This window comes from Metopolophium dirhodum, chromosome 3 (genome assembly GCF_019925205.1).
Source record: "Metopolophium dirhodum isolate CAU chromosome 3, ASM1992520v1, whole genome shotgun sequence".
NCBI classification, from domain to species: Eukaryota; Metazoa; Arthropoda; class Insecta; order Hemiptera; family Aphididae; genus Metopolophium; species Metopolophium dirhodum.
The window spans coordinates 13356668-13375611 of record NC_083562.1 but is presented as its reverse complement, the minus strand read 5'-3'; the positions used below and the strand labels follow the sequence as shown (position 1 = coordinate 13375611).

General features: G+C 30.7%; 1 protein-coding gene across 5 annotated transcripts in view; it reads right to left on the bottom strand.

Moving 5' to 3' along the window:
* The window catches only part of LOC132941838 (potassium voltage-gated channel protein Shaw), a 162733-nt gene that overhangs the window by 83546 nt on the left and 60243 nt on the right, over window positions 1-18944 (bottom strand). For 4 of the 5 annotated variants that reach the window (XM_061010041.1, XM_061010040.1, XM_061010045.1 and 1 more), the window contains 3 exons: window positions 18494-18670; window positions 3390-3478; window positions 3025-3296 (listed from right to left, as the gene is read on the bottom strand). In XM_061010041.1, coding sequence (XP_060866024.1) covers window positions 3025-3290 — 266 coding nt within the window. In that variant the 5' untranslated portion in view covers window positions 3291-3296; window positions 3390-3478; window positions 18494-18670. The remainder of the gene's footprint in view (window positions 1-3024; window positions 3297-3389; window positions 3479-18493; window positions 18671-18944) is intronic. The other variant, XM_061010044.1, reaches the window with a different exon arrangement.

The following is an 18944-nucleotide window of genomic DNA, read 5'->3' as shown; positions in this document are numbered from 1 at the left end:
CTATAAATCCTAAAAATGTTTTAAAACAATCATCCTGTATTTTTCGATATTTCTACAATTTTAACGGCGAGGGTATAACTCATATCCACGATTTGCTCGCGCTGTTGGTACGTTATTTCTATCATTATTATTGTTTTACATGAGCTACATTAGTGCTGTAACAAAATAAAGACGAAAAGTAACTACGCCACATCACGCCATGGTGTTAAATAGTAAGCACATTATTTTATAGTATAATTATAAAATATATTTATCGGAAATATTAAGGGAAAACGTTATGAGAATGAAGTTAAAAGCTTGACTTTTCGGGTTGTGGCTTGTGGGTGGGTCCGTTTGTTTGTGTAAGCAGTTGTGTACGAATAATGAATTAAACCTATCTCGTTAGATTTCTACGTGGAAAACCTATTGGTTTTATTTTTTATATTAACCCCGAAAAGTCATTTTAATATTATTATTATTATTATTATTATTATGACTGCAGCGAAAAAATTTAAACCAAACCAAGTTATAACACCAATGACTGACATAAAGTAGGCATTTAGTGAGTTGTGAGAGTTTTATGGAAGATGGATGAGTATAAAGGAATATTCCGAGTTCCGACAGCTCACTGTCTGACAAACAATAATAAATAAAATAAGAATACAAACTTCTGAAAACGCAACTACATAATATAATATATGACACACTATAGGAGCAATATATATTATAATATTATACATATGATATTATATTCATAAGGTTAAAATGAAAAACCATTTCCATTTTACTTGCAAAAAAATATGTTCGATAAAAAATTAAAAATATTTATACACAAATTTTACATTGTATACATTGTATAATAATAATTTGTTAAATGTCACTTATTTATGAGTATTTTTTGTTTTTTTATTTAGAAACCGACTTTTACTCTACAATTCATACACATTGTTTATTTCTATAGAATTAAAATTTTTAGAAAAAAAATTATCATTAATTTAAAAAAAAATGTATGTTTATAGTGTTATACTGCATACAATACACACTACACACGACCACGATTTACTTATGGTCAAAGACTACCGGTGACTAAAATATAGCTGTTGTTTCCAACCAAAAAACCAATACACACTTGTGGGTAACCGTAACAATATAATATTATTGTGGTGGTTAATTTCATTAAACCAACAAATCGCACGAATCGATATTCGGATGCATTAACATGGGGTAAAACACACACATACACACAAACACACATATATATATATAAACACTATGTATATTATATGTGTAATTTAAATGTATTTATATTGTGAATTTCTATACCTACTGTATTATAAACTATTCAACGTTATTATTGTTTTTTTTTTCATACTTTTAAACCCGATCAGGAGTTAATGCTGCGAACAGAATCACCACGCTTTGGCTTAAGCTGATTACATATAGTAATAATATGTACGCAGACCACAATAGTATATATTTTTTAAATGTAAATTCCATAAATCTAATATCCATGTATATTGAAATCTACAATAAATATAATCTTCGAGTAGCTATAAATATTATTGATCCACAACTTAAAATATAGACCGTGAATATTTCGATACCGGGTATCCGTATAATATATTATATATTATATATTATATTATCACCTATCATATTTTTATATAAGAATCTGGACCCGTTTTTAACCTATAACGGAATATATAGCATATATATACGAACATTGAGTTGGATAGAACTATAGAAGGTTAATTTTTTTAACCAAATTAATAACATAACTAATTGAAGTGAAAATGTGAATAACTTAGCTTTTGCCAAAGGTCAGTTATTTAACTATAATACTACATACAAATGTAATTTATAGATTTGTATATCACGCGGTTATAATATTTGTGTAACCGTGAATATAATCAAAATCAAGTTATGTTATTTAAATTTTTTCACGCTGTATACACCACTATCATATTGTGTACAACGATTTAAAATAAAGTTAAACCAATGGTTAATATTTCTTGATTTAACAATTTTCCAGACACGTGTGTCTAACGCCTAACCATAATAGTGTTAATTGTATATTAAACACTAGGTATTTAAAATTGATTAATTATTATTTATCATGTATAGGTTAAGTTATGTATTTTTAACAAATATATATGTACAAAATGTATGTACCATATTTCTTTTAATTATAGTATTAATATAATATGTAACCAATTGCAACTTTTTAGATAAACAAAAAACAATTTTCTTACGCATTTTCGTAAGCTGAAAAAAACCATGGGCGAGCTACCTTTAGCTATCTACAGCCAATATGCGTTTGAAAAATCAAGCTCTAAACACCTAGAAGTTTCAAGTAATAATCTATTGAAATAACATTTATTGAAAACGGTCCAGTCGTTTTTTGAGGTTATTAACTAATTTCGGATGACCGAACATCCAATTTTAGTTATATAACCCAATTTTGCAGGGCATAAAATTAAAAAATACAAAATTTATATTTTATAAGTTTAATGTATGTTAGTTTTTGTGTACCTACCTACCTCAGGTCACGGGTGAATTTATGTCGCTCTGCGAATTAAATCGACGTAGATGGACAATTAATTTGTGGTGGATTGGTTATAGCGCTTGGTAGAAATCGAACGTGGTTCAAACTACTCTTTAAACTCTCTTGATATCTCCAAGAACAATTTGAAATTTTCACTAACTCAGTTAGGTAGTTTTTGAGCACCAATATAATAGCTATACATTCAACTCTTATATTTGTTTTAAGGCACCCGGTGCCGATGCCATTTTGTCCTCAAAAATACACTCTGCGGGAATAACGATACCGCCTTGTAAAATCAACTAAATTTCATAATTTTTTTTTTTTAATTGCTAGAGGGAAATACAGCCCGCATAGATGATCTCTGTTTTTCAATATTTTATTCTCAAACTTTATTATATTTACTTTACTTTACTTTACTCGTTTTACTTCACGATTTTCCGTGGAATATAGTTGAGGTCCCGTGGTAATTATTATAGTAATATATAGTATATAGCACTCACCTGTAATAGTTGAGGACCTGAGCAAACACGCCGGGATGTCTGTCGAAGAAGTATTCGTTTAGCACCGGGTCATAGTTGGCCAACGCCTCGGTCAGCCTGCTCAATCTCGTGGCGGGTATTTTCTTCAGGGTGGCCTTGTAGGTCTCGTGCCTAATGCCGCCGACGTTCAGCACCACCCGGTTCTCGGCGTCTATGTTCAGTATGTTCATCATAGTGCCCGTGCAGTTGGCGCCTCCCGTCGACTGCGGCTGGTGACCACCTACCATGTTAACCTAAACAAAACAAAACCACTGCAGCCACCATTTAACGTCACCCTCGCGGGCCAAGCCCCGATTACCACGGCTGTACCACTACGCCCGACAAACCTTAACATGGCGTCCTCATGTCTGCAGTTGAACCCAGATGCACCTCGGCCGTGGATCGTATCACCCACACGCCAATCTCCCACCCCATTCTGAAACACCAGACGAAATTAGGTTAACAAAATATATCAAACAAATAACGATTTACACACAATTATCATTAAGAAAACACTATATTTTATAGATATTAAAAACCGTCTTATTGATGTGGTGAATGTGTTATTCGCCTTACATGATAATTTATATTATTTTCTGTGACAAAAGAAATCTATATTTTAATATCGAGTCGACCATTCACCATCATAATTCTACTTATTATTACATTACTTAGGTACCTACATTAAATTGTATCATTTAGTTTCATTATTATACATCCAAGTGTTTATATTATATCGTTTTGCATCACAAAAATATTTTATAGCCTATATAAGTACCTATATAGGTCTTCTTTATAAAAAAAATTATTTTTGAGCATACGAAAAAAAAGACCTATAAGAAATATTCTCAAAGTGATTTCATCCCTCGACTGTCTTGAACGACTAGTCTCGAGCACAGTTTGGTGATAAAAAGAAACGACTATGTGTTGAAGCACGCTGCGTATGTGATTATTCGAATGGTTACTGATGACATAAAATACAAAGGATGAAGGTTTCAATAACCATCCTGCACACCAGTGACTATGCAGCCACTGCAATTATTGTATACGTCAATATTGAATGAATCGATTTTGCTCGGTATATTGTTCGAGAGAATCGGGATTATTTTCTACTATTAAATTCCTATTCGAGATATCACATTTTCGTTTCAGATTATTACTGTAAGTCATCGTTGAAAGGATTAAATGGGCTCGTTATTACGGCGCTTTTGAAAGAGTTGATTAAATACTATAGCTCCTGAACCCTTTATTCCGTTTAGGACGAGTTAGATGTTTAATGAAAAAGAAGAGATCGGCTTATTACTAACGAAGCGAATGAGACGTGTGCACAATATCCAAACGCGTACACAACATTGCCAGACGAAAGGCCACTGCAACATGCGACGAACGCTGCTGCATCGTTTAAAGACTCCCATTCGCCCTCCACGTAGCTTGTCAACTATACTCAATGTATACCACATGTATACCACACTGTTCTCCTGATTATTATTATAATAAGGTGCAGGTTTCCGTTCTTCGTTCGAAAAATCTTCATTCCAATTATAATGGCCGTCATTGATGAAAACGTTTCGTTTCGCTTGTACAAACAACATTTCCAGCGACAAAAGAGGTTTTTAATAGTAGTTTTTTTTTTTTGTTGTTGTTGCAGCCACATCATCAACCATCATCGTATCCATTGGCCGAGACCCAGTCAGTAATTTTTTTTTAAACAAATAAACTCAGACCCTCGAGTGTGACGGAGCAAATAACGGGGAAGGGGGGAGGGAGGTATATCTTTACTACGCTCGATAACGACTCTCACCTCTCACACATACACACACTCGCATGACTTCACGCGTACGTGATATTTTTTAACGAAAAAGGGTGGAAACATTCAAAACATTGTCTGCCATTCACACCACTACGATAGTGGTAAATTTTATAACTTTCAGTACATAATACAGTGATTTCGTCAACATCGCCTTGCATGTGGTAATAATATCACAGTTGTAAATAGTTGCACAAATAGGAAAAATTAGTTTCTCAAGATTATTTAGTTTCATTTCTTACTCATAGATTCAACCTAGCCTTATAACATAATATTATATTAGTATAACTTTTAATGAATTGAAAAATGGGGCACGTACCTATAGATAATCATTCTGTTGCACAGTTGATGTCGAGTGTACATCGTCCTTAAGGAGTAAGAGTTACTCAGTAAGTAATATATTAAATTTGAACTCAATAATAAATCATTGCATACGAAAAACGATTCTAAGTGAAGACTGCTGTGAGTCTATATTACTAAAATATTATTTTATCTATGGACTACCTACAATATATTTATGGTAATTAAATTGCTATTACAGTAATTGACAACACTATTAGTAGTAGTGATATGGTAAGTTGAATTAATTTTTGACAATAACATAACATTTATTATATTATTAATATTTAATTATTAGGCATAATAGCATATATTTATATCATCATATATTATTATTATTACCTTTTCAGTCAATACTGACTTACCGTAGAAACGTGTAAGTTTAAGTTAGTGGTATTAATAGGCAATAGCATACCTACAATTTATCTAAATGTTTTGAATATGCCATTGTGTATATAAAATATAATAATCTAAGTACTCAAAAGTTTCAAGTCCCCACGAATAATATTTTTGAATTACAACAAATTAACTCAATTTGCAAAAATATTTTTTAGATTTTCTGGTTTCAAATACTGAAGCTATACTTATGAGAAACTTTGTATTAAATGGTAAAGTCTCCGATATAATAATAATTGAACATTTTATAAATTTTTACAAATAATTTCCAAATGTTTATAACTATAACGAACAACATGGCAACATTTTACCTTCAAACGCGCAAAATAAAATCGTGGATAATAAAATGTAACTTTAATATTTTTAAATAGCTATAATACTAACTTATGAAGAATCGTGTATTATATGTTATCAAGACCAACCAAAAAATATGTTTTCATTATTTATAGAAAAAAACTAAATAAATGTTAATAAACAGCTCAAAAAATTCAAAACATTTTGAAAATGATATACTAATATGTTGAAAATAACAATATAAATATTTGGTGAAATTTTATACATGAGTATCCTATATCATCAAAATGTAAATTTCTGACGCTCATAAAAAATATTTGTGGAATAATTACGATAGTTTTTTATTTAAATCCAGTAAAGAGCCATTTATGAACAACCTTATATTAAGTTTTAAAATCTCAAGTATGAATAATAAAAAAGTGGGTAAGTGGATGTCGCTCTGCTGTACAGTAGGTTACAAGTAGGTCACTGTAATGGATGGTGTTAAATTTGAATTCAATGATATAATATCATTGTATAAGAAAAACGATTCTGAGCGAAAACGGTCAGTCAGCCTATGATATTACCAAGTATATTTGATGATATTATTGTGAATAAAGTAATTTATATATAACCTATTAACGTGGAGCCTTGTTTTAAATTTTCAATCCTTAGCCATAAAAGTTAAACATTTTATAAATTTTTAACCACAAAATAATTAATAAATTATAAATTTGATAAATGTTGTCAAAATTTGAACTTTAAATGCTTATAAAAAAACAATAACCTAGGAGCCTTCTATTAAAATGTCAAGCTTTTTAACTCAACAGATAAAATTTTATTGATATTTATAGAAAAAAAAAACTAAAAAAAATGGAAATTGACAATGTCCGTAAACAGCTCAAAATAAGTCAAAATATTTGGAAAATGTTATGGTGTATAGGAAATGCAATTATAAACATTCAGTCAAAATGTCATATCCCTACGGTCATTTGTTTTAGAGTTACACCAAAAACCAAAATCGATTTTCTCAAAAACAAATTTTACGTAAAAATTCCCGTTTTTCCTTAATTTTTCTTTTGTTTTTCACGTCGCTTTTGAAAACTACTGGGAAATTTTTGCTTTTGACCCCCCAAAGTCCCAACTAGATTCACTTTCCTATCAGAAAAGTTACTATTGAAGAAAATCCAAGCACTTTTACTGTCCTGAAAGGTAATGACAGACACAAAAATAAAAAAAAAAACACACATAATTGTAAAATCAATACATTCATCGTTCCACTCAGAATCTAAAATGTAGACATTTTTGAAACTTTTCGTGGTTTTTAAGAATTACCTCAATAACCTAGGTAGCTTTAACTGCTTCAAAAAACATATTGTTACTGTATTTTCAATATATTTTAATTTATATATGAACTTATGAAGAACCTAGAATAAAATGTACAAGGATTTTTAATTAAGAACATTTTTTTTTTTTATATATATAATGCTAATATGAACATTTTTGTTGAAAAATTTAATTATTCATGGTATTACTTTCTTTTTTTATTTACACCAACAAAATCGTCAAAATTGATTTTCTCAAAAACTATTTTGTTGTTAAAATTCCCATTTTTCTTATTATTTTTTTCCCCTATTATTTTGATAAACTGTGAACATTTTTAATTTTGTCCCCTCAATAATACCAACTAGATACAAATTATTTTTGTTGGAAATTACCCTCAAAGTGAGGTAAAATTGAGGTAAGATTTATTTACTATTTCGTATGTATTTATATATTTTTTATGTACAAGCTGTGTTTGATTTGGAAAAAAATTGTCAGTGTGTCTTCTGATTCCATACAGTATTATTGTGTATTCCTCAGCGCGATAATACACATTATTATTTTTATTATAAAACTGCTTTAGTCAAATGACATTATACATAGTTAACTTATATAATTTATAAGCAACAATGTGCATTTTAAAAGGGATAACAAAAATTAAATTACTAAACGGTTATATTTTAATACCTATAAAAATATACGTATTGATACCTAGTCTAAACTTTATTACACTGTCGTATAAATTTCAATGAATCATTTATTTTGTTCGATGTATAATGAAGATAATACATTTTGACAGCCCATCGGGACGACCTCGCCTGCCTCGTTAATATTGAACTATTGCAATTTGCAAAACGTTATTCGAAATAATTCGAGAAGGAACCTATCTATATAAACAATGTAGATTTAGTTTTAGAACGACGATTGAAGTTTTGGACGTTTCGATAGGACCCTAACGTCCTAACCCCTAATGACGCCGTCACCGTGTAGAAGTAATAAGGTGCTGCATTTCTATAAACAGGGTAAACAATAAACATTTATACATACCTACATAATTGAGAGAAAGATAGCAATAGCCCAGAGGAGAGTACCTATATAATACACTATTTCATCACGTCTTTGTGTGTCTATAATATAAATGGACTGATATTTTATTGCAGAACCGGGCAATATATTTGGAAATACCAGCATTTTTTTATATTTTTACAAGTTATACATAATCTGTACTTAACGAGGAATTTATTTATTTTTTTATTATGATTAAACAAGCTATAATAATAATAATAGTAAAAACATTGTATATTGCTCGAAAAAAACAAAAAAATCTCCATTTTCCAGAAATATTGCAGGGTTCGTGATGAAATAGTCGTACCATGTATGTAATGTATAGTAGTTGTTTCTATGGAGTAATTCATGTTTAGTTCGTATAGTTGTGTAACGAAAATTAAATTATTTACAGGCGGCAGTGTCCGTACCTACACTGTAGAGTTAAAGTCGGTCTCTGCGTGCACTATACACGTATATAAAATAATATGAAACAATATGTAGGTAGGTACGCTCAAGCGCATAAGCACTGAACTATATACCCTTATTCTTGGCTCTAGTCAAGCTTTTCATGTTATTACAAGAACACAATTTACTGCTAAGCTAGAGTATACAGTATAATATTAAAATAGTAGTTGTCAGTAAATCTACGTTACACCTTAAAATACACTCTCTGCATACCTCAAAAACGTCTATATACCGATTTAAATAATATACCTACGAACATAGTAAAATATTATAAAAATATGATTAACGTTAAATATACAAATTATTTGAATAACAGATCTACAAACGCCTAGAATGAGCTGAAACCCAACAATTATTAAACGGTGAAAATGTGAACGATCAATTGTGAAAGGGGGGAGGGAGACAAAATATTACCTATTTAAAACTTCTATAATAATATGTTGATTGCTGATACAATCATCCCGCTATTGTCAATTGTCGAAGCCAGTAAAATGATTGTTGGTGAGCTTTTTTACATCGTGTTATTATAATATGTTGACGACTCATTATTTACGGGAAGAAAATTAATTAACTGTTCTTATATTTATATTCTAAAAATAATTACAATAGTTCAATTCATTTATTGCCTCTATAAAACAGAAGAAAAAATGCTTTCCTTTAAATAAAAATATAATATTGAGGCATACGACCGCGATGGCGATGTTGTTACAAAGGTCGTACCTATACAAATTGAAATATTTATTGCGATTTCTTAAGATAAATACGAGTTGTTTATAAATATTATATTATAATTTATTAATAACATTTTTGACGGTATTTTAAAAAAACTTTTACAACGGACTTAATGGTTTTTTGGCTGAAAAGTATTTTAAATGGATTTTTAATAAAATGCAATACAAGTTAAGTACAGTTATAACTTATAAGTAAATATTAACAATTATAAATTTATATTTTATATTTTTAAATGTATATATTATTTAAGCAAAATATGAAAATTAGAAAAAAAATTTTGATCGTGATATTTTAAGAATAAATGAAATGTTAAATTCATAAAATAAACTACATTTAATCATAATAATTCACAACAATATAATTCAAGTGTCATACATATTGATACCTACTATACTTGTGTATATTTTATATGTTTTCCATATTACATTTATTTTTATTAAATTGTTTTAATTTATTTCAATACACATTTAAAAAATTATATTTTATTTTTTTCTATTTTTCATACGCTCGTGGTTAAGTTAAGTTTAAACTACAAACGTTATAGGTATGCAAAATGTTCAAAACTGTAGTTTGTACCTATCTATGTCATTATTATTTTTAAAACAAACTTCCTACATACGTGTGTTATAATCACTATATATTCATGATCATAGTTCAATGAAAATATATTAATATAAATCGTATCAGTTTGTACATATGTGAATGATGTTATTTATAAATATTATTTAATCGAGAGTGTAAAATATCGAACATATATTTTGGTTTCCCGTGTTTTTAAGTCATACATATTTAAAATAGTATTATTATAAGTGTTTCTATGTCGGAGCTATTTTTATTAAAGCAATTCGGCTTGAACACAAATCGTATACATTTATCAAAGTATTAAAAACATTAAAAAGAAAACTTTTTAATTGGCGTTGTATTGACATTATAACAGCTCTTTGCAATTTTTAATAACATTTTGTGCCACCAAAAGTCCGGCTATTATGCTTCGTATACACTGTAGTACTGTACACATCACTATACTATAATATAATATTATACTACTCTATGGTGTAACTATGACCACACGTGCGTGGAATTTTATTTTTATTTTACAACATTAGTACAGTATACCTACCTACCTACCTACATAATGTGTAATATATATATATATATATATGTAATATACATTATATATGTATATACGGAATTGAACGTAAAAACCACATTTTGAGGCCGTTTTATTATGCTGTTCCGTGGTTTTTGGGAAAACTAACTTGGAACACGCGAACCGTGAATTTTAATATCGTCTTACGATTGGTCATTAGAAAAACCTATATTTTGTGTGTTTGTGCACGCAGAGCAGGAGAGTAAGTTTTGAACCCCTCGCCCTCGCATCGCACCGACCAAAAAAATCCTATAACAATCGCGATCCCCGCTCACCTACCCATCCGCTCCATCCTACGTTCGACCCCCTTACGCCATCACTCCGCTACGTCATACATAATATAATATATATACGAATGTCAAAATATCCACAAAACCTCTAAGTCGTACGGCGTGTGTCCGCCCGATATCGATTTTAGCGTACACCTATGTACATATCGCCACCACGTCACCAGTAGCGGTCGCGATAGAGTGGAGGCATCGGAGGTGGTTGTGTATATAAATATAGTAGTGTGGCGGTAGTAATAGCGGTAGAGGGGTATGTGCCACCCTTATATCGATTCACGAGTCGTCCGCCACTCTCTCCCTTCGTACACACACCCACCCGCCGCCACAGTGCCACCCTGCCCGCCTCAGTCGGTAGCAGCGTAAAGCGTATTCTGCTCACGGACTTGTACCCCAAACTTCTCGCACACACATCCGTCACGCGTCTATACACACCGCTGCTACCACCACCGTCATTGCCCTCGACACCGGGAGGGTGGATCACGGGAGACGGCCGAAAACGTCGTCGAGTCCTCTAGATCTCTGATCGCACTTGACCGTGAGGGCGTATAACGAGGACTTTGAAGTTTTGCTGACCACCACCACCGCCACCACTGCTATGCACACTCAGATCTCGAGTACCAACTGCAGTGGCTGGGGAGTAGTATACAGCTATATATAATATTATGCCGCTGAAGCAAAAATAATAATGATTTGAAAAATATTTTCGGTCTGTGTAATATTATAATATTTTGCATATGAGTTATACAAAGTCAATATTTCGGGGACATTTCACTGTTTATATTATGTACTCGGGGCAACAGGTACAAAATATATTTTGTATTATCGTATCACAATGCTCATTGAATATAATATTGTGTTCACAGTCGTTTTGTTATTTATTTTTGTTCAATTTCGATCTAATTTGAACACGATTTTAAATAATTCTTATCATAATAAATGTCATACTATTATGTTGGTGATATGATTGTGAGGAAATTACCAGATAGTGGTTCCATTGTATCTGTATCTCGTACTTATACACGCGTCACCAGCAGTTTAAACATAAATTGAAGTGACCCACCGTCGATCAAACCAATTCATTGTTCGAATTTCTATAAATCAAACGATTTTTGTTGTGTTTAGTTAAAATTAAACAGTTAAATAATCATTTGTTTGGCGCAGTACCTGTTTGTTAAGCGTACATTAAACACAAATTGGACAGATTTGTCTAAAATATTACAATTCTATTCGGTGAAATTATATCTGTATGATTTTAAATATAATATGTTTCATTAAAACGTTGACATAATTTAGTTTGTTATTTTATAAATGTATTCAAGTTGAAAGTTGTTTTAAATACTATGCCAGAATTACCAAATTTATGCGCATGCTATGAATTTACAACTTTGTTTGGAATAAATTATGGAATTAAAAAATTAAAAAGTTTAACAAAACCTATTTGAAGATTGCCTAAAAAAACTTTATGCTCAGTATATTCATTTAATTAACTTTTTGCAGATTACTATTTTCTCATTAAATTTTTTACTTACCAAAAAAATAGATAAAACTAATCACTTCATAAAGTTATAAATTATAATAATATAATCATCACAGAAGTATAGAATGTAAACGTATTCCTACTGTGGTGCATAACATGGCCACTGTTCTAGAGTAAAAAAAAAACACCTGTATGGAATTTATTACGTGTTTATCATTTATGAAGTCTGTCGAACCTAATATTATGAATATATATGGGGTAGCCTTGCTCAATTTTCCATTTTTCTGTGTTGAGTTGAAACAAATAAAAAATATCAAACGGAAAAAAACGGCGGGCCATTTTGTATATTATTACTGACATTACTGTCTGCAGATATATTTTAGATTATAATAATCGAGCGTGGAATGTCAATGATCAAAAGGCTCATACTATGCACATACAAATCCGACGATATGTTTGACCAAGGAATGCGTTTTTACTCTACTGCAGTGGCAGCGGTCTGTCGTCGAGACTTTTCATTTTTGGTATTTTTATTATTATTACTATCATTACTTAAGGCATTTGGACCTCTGATCGGCCGCCGCGTATTGGTGACGATGGCTGTGGGGAATGATTACGAGCGCCACGGAGATAAACGGGAAATATATTGTACATATTGTGTATGAGAGAGATTGGAGGGGGGGGGGGGGGGGTGATTAATGGTTTTGGCGCTCGCGAAAGGTGTAGAGGACGTCTGCTGAGAAGATGTTTCGCCCGGCTCATTTATGTAAGGAATTCGGAGGTCATTCCGCGGGGCGCGTCGTTCGGTCACGTACCCATACGGATATAAGTACGTTTATGTACATTGCAATAGGTAGCAGCTATATTTTAATACACTGCCGGAAAATGGCTTCTATACGCTAATACGCTATACACCCGTCTGGATGCATAGATATAGGTATATATTATTATATAGGTATGTAATATGCATTATTTTTATGTATTATGTACCTATACCATATCGACTTAAAAGTTCGAGCGGAGCACACATTGCACATTATACAATTTTCATATCGATATAAATATTAAGTCTGCTTTCCACTGCAGAGTTGGCGTAGTTCTATATATTTATACAATACAATATATTAAGTCGTTCGCATACGTATTATTATGACGGTAGAACCTAGTCTAAGCTACACTTACGAAGACTTATGCGGGCCTCATGCCTTCGTTCAGTTTTCAGTCGAATACTATACATTACATAATATTATTATAATATGAAATAGACGGTTCCGTTCCGTAGGTAGATAGGTACACGAGTTTATGGTGTATGTACGTTGTGCACATCACAACGAACCCTAAACATCTAGTCTCGGGCAATGAGTGTCCACGTGGATTATGACTATAATTTGTCTTAAGTGATGGGTTAAGGATGGGGCGGATTAAAGGACCACGCTACTTCTTTTTTAGTACAAAAATTAATAATATATATTTTTTTAATTTAATTACGATTATTAGATAGCTAAACGAATTATTTTAAACGACCAAAAATGTATTGCAGTAAAAAAAATGATATTATATAGGTAATTACTTATACTTTAAACATTTTTTACAGATCAATACTGCGGTCAGTTACCCAAGCACCATCAGGTACAAATGTTTCATTAAAAATAGCATAGTATTATTTATTTTATTTTATACAACATAATTTAAAATTCAATTTTCTACAATTTTCAAATTCCTTAATAGTGAAGCTGTGTATCATATTATCAGTGTCGGATTAAGTATTTTTTCGACACAGGGCAATTTTTTTTTTGGTGCCCCCCCTCCCCCCTCTTTGTATAAAATATTTCAACTGAATGTCTGGACGGACCGCCAATATTTTGACTGCAGTTGTGACTAAATGGATATCTTTTTTAAAAATGTTTTCAAAAAATGACTATCAGTAACTTATAATGAACGATAGAAACATTATACATTTATAAATTTATATATACACAAATATTTTATTATAACCTTAAACTAGATACATTTTTTTCTGGCTTTTGTTGAAGCAAACTTGTCAATCACTTCATGAAACTTGAAAGTTTTTTCTAACTTTGCTTCAATATGTAATATGACGTAATCATTTAGCAACTCTTTATTTAATTTAGATCTTAAATAGTTTTTAATGCGTTTCAATGCAGAAAATGACCTTTCAGCAGAGCAGTTACTTGCTAGAATACTTAAGAACATCCTGGTTGCAATTTCTATATATGGAAAAACCTCTTGAACTTTATTTTCAATGATCAACTGTTGCATTTCAAGTATAATCATGGGTTCAGTTTTTGTTTTTGATAAATAAATAGCCTTTAAAATGGAAACATTAATTTGCAAATGAACTAGGTAGGTTTTATAATTTTTATGTAATAAATTAGCACACTTGGCCAGTTTACCAGAATTGAATTTAGTTAAGTTAAACAAAAATCCAAAATTATTATTTATTTCATCGTATGCAATTTTTCTTCTCCCTAATTCGGATGTTAAGCGATCAACAATTTCAATATAAGTATTCACTCAGTCTTACAGACTAGAGTCTAAACTTAAATTTTGTTTGAAAATAGAATCAACCCATTGGTCCATTAGGTGCCTTTTTAGACCTGGCGCCATGGGGCAGCTGCCTCGTGTGTAGATCCGCCACTGCATATTATGCTCTTTATTGTTTACCTATTATAGGCTATAATACTATATACCACATGTGATTGAAAATGACTCATGATCACCCGTGAGTGGTATGAGTTGATTATCATCGTTAAAATCTAATCCTTTGTTTAGACAAAAACTTTACTATACATGCTAGCATCAGACCTCCCTTTATTTTAGTTGTACCTATAGTACAATACCTATACAATATTACAATAGTATATTAGGTACCTATATATTGTTATCTATCAGACACCTGCAATACCGTCACCCACGCGATAACTACTACTACAACTAATAATAGGTAATTTAAATCGTGATCCGAAACATTATTATTATTAGTAGAACTTCAAATTGATACGCATTTCCTGTGTACACAATAACATTGTGACGTGCTTCCGTCATATCAACGGCGTTCGTTTGGGGTTAAAACGACGACGGCCCTAATGCAGTGTTATCAGTGTTTTGAGTAAACGATATTTACGTGCAACAACTGAGCGTATACTATATTATATCTATCATTCACAATACAAAACTGCCGTCAACATGGTATATTAAACTGCTGCGGACAACTTGACAGAACGTTTTTATTGTACGGGAATATAATCATGTTTTCTACGTAATTATTATTATAAATTATTGTACAAATATCTCGCCGAAATAATAATAATTGTTCACTTTGTTTCAAAGTTGCTATTCCTCGACATGGTCGGTTAAAATATTATTATTATCATCATCATCGTTCGCGTCGGAGGAAATCCATTTTTGAAGAGGAAACATTATTCGGGCGTGGCCGTTGAGGTATTTTTAATAAATCAAATAAAATATATTGAACGTTTTATCGAATAGTTCTGTGCAAGTTCACTTGGTCGGAAATGCCGAGCAAAGTATGACGGTTACACCCAGATGAACTTTTAACCGAATATTTGAAAACTGCGTATATAATACCAAAAAATCAAACTCCATCATACAAATGCGCTTAATACTATATATATACAGCACAAGCTTTTTATAACCGAACACTCATTTATCAATCCATCAATATAATTTTATAATCGAAAAAAGTTTTCACATTAACCGAATTGTATCATGGACATATAAGATTATTTTTCCATTATAAACTTTATAGATCATACCCATACAAAATATAAATTAAAATTTTTCCATGTTTTTTATGTTTAAAAATAATTAACCTAAAAATGTATTCTAATTGCTCATAATATATATAATTCATTTTTTCAATATTCTTAACAATAAGTATTCAACTTGATAAAGTATAACTATGAGATGATATCCTTGAACGTTAAAAAAAAGTCTAATTTTGTTTTCTAAAATGTACAACTAATTTTTAGTTTTTATCTTAATAAACATAAATTTTTCAAATTTGAAACCTAACTTGATATATAATATTTATATTTAATTGTAAATAATAAGTAATATTTCGTAATAAATTGAGTTATAACCTTTAATAGTGTTCATTCTGGTATAATTAAATTTTAATCGTTTAATTGGATTTTCATTTTCAAAATAATTGTTTAACACAACAATAGAAAAACACATAACAACTATATTTTGTATTGTTGAAATGAACATTATCCACCTATATTAATTACTCGATGAATGAATTATATAATGAATTATGTAACTGTCAGAATTATTTAAATTCCCAGATGTATACAAATAAAAGTAAACATACTATATAATATTATAATTTTGAAAATTATATTTAAATTCAGCGTAATAACATAGATACAATTTTACTTCAAATAAATTATCACTACGTCAAAACTTGTGAATTTTGAAATTATATTTAGCTAGATTTCAGTTGAAACTACTACTATTAAAACATAAAAAATAATATACTATCCGAAATAACCGTAATCGCGTATAACAATATGTACATTAACGAAACCTCACAAAGAAAAACTTATATAAAATATAAATAAAATAAATGCTGGTTCGATTTTAATATTTTAACAAATTAACAAACGTTTTTACCTCGATGCACGTTTTTATTATTATTAATATACATATTTTAGTAATATCTTTAAAATATTCATTTTCTATAGTCCACTAACCATCTATTAATTCTACCCCTCAAATTACTTTTTCTTTTTTTATTATAAATTATTTTTCAACGCATGGATGTCACCCTACCCTGGCTCCGACAATTTGAGGATTCCATACTTTTTTTTTATCCAAGGGGATTCTATAACAGCCATTTACCTCCCACGCTGATAGCAAATAAAATGTATAATTCCTGTACTCTTCACCGTCCACTCATACAAGGTGAGATTTTGTTACTTCAAATTTTAAAAATGAACCATTTCTATAAAGATGAATAAATGTAATAAGCTCGGCCGATTGCGACTGTGGCGATCGGAATGCATATCTAAGTAGGTAATACATTTCATTGATACAATTTAAGTATTACAATATTATATGTGACGTACAATAACCACAATTTATTATTATAATCTCTTTTAATAAATAATAATATTGTATGTCGAAAAGAATAATTAGACCATATATTATTTATAGGTAGTGTATCAACATGGATTTAACCTAATATTCGCCGTTCAGATTAAATGTAAATTCTAAACTATTGTGAGCCAACTTCATAGTGATTACGTCTAGAATTACTATTTCCACATTATTCCAGCGTACAAGCAAATTAAATAATTTTACATTAATTGAATCAAATTCAAAACTTTGGCTCACTCAGCAACAAATTGACACGATATATATAATTATTTATATTGTATTCAAACGTTGTGTTAAGAACTATGATTATACAACACACTATTTTTCTATCAAGCGAAGAACTCTAAACGAGCTGTACACGTTACCACGTCAGCTAAAAATATGAAATTGTTATGGTTGTTGGGAAAATACATATTACAAATATTACGTTGAATAAATCGTCATATGAGTTTATTTACGGTTATTATAATACAAAAATGTGTGCATGGACTTATAATACAACTGTGGTAAACAATTTTTAACAATTCAAATAAATTATTACTATCAGTCCTTGGAATTTGTTTTTTTTTTTTTACGGTATGGAAAACTGAAACTAAAAAAAAAAAGAGCAGTGGTAAAATTCTTTGGAATTGATCTCAATGCACTGGGGACGAACGAAAATTAAACCTCAATTCGTTACTTCTGTATATATATACGACGGCTTTCTACTGTATCGGAAAATAAACCGAACCAAATTATATTATAGTGTGTCGTAATATATATATACACAGTGACCGCAAGAGTCCGCCACCGCTGTCACCACTACTACCACCGCAGGAGGGACCGAAATGTTGTTCGATAATAAATTGGCAATAGTGGCGCGGTCTGTAGGGGTCGAGGTGATGAGTGGGTCAAACGAGGTGGTGGAAAGTATCGTCGGTGGTTTACATGACGATGGAAAAATTGCCCATATGGCCATATAGCATTATAAAGGGCGAAAAAAAGCAAATATTTTTCTGATTTCTACTCACGATATTTACTCAGGCGACTGTGACAATTTTCTACGCCGCTTATTCCTCACGAGAACAGTCAAATTATGATGTTTCTTTGGTGACACTATGACTGCTACCACTGCAGCCACCGTTGACTTAACATGCATGGGATGTGGCTCATAGACACACATATGTTTTGCGTGGACAGTGACATTTCTACAAGACAAAAACAAATTTATTTGTTATAATACAAAGTATATTGTGTTGTTTGAGAAAATGTAATTCATTGTTTATATAATACGCATGATGTGGCATGATATAATATTATTGTGGTTTACATGTAAGATACACTTCAAGTCGAAACAAAGGTTCCATCTTGCTATGTTACGTTATTGCAGTATATTAGTATAAGAACTGTACCAATGATGATTTAATTTTAATTTAGTGTATGTGTATAGTATAATAAATTGTTGTTCATAATGGTTATACT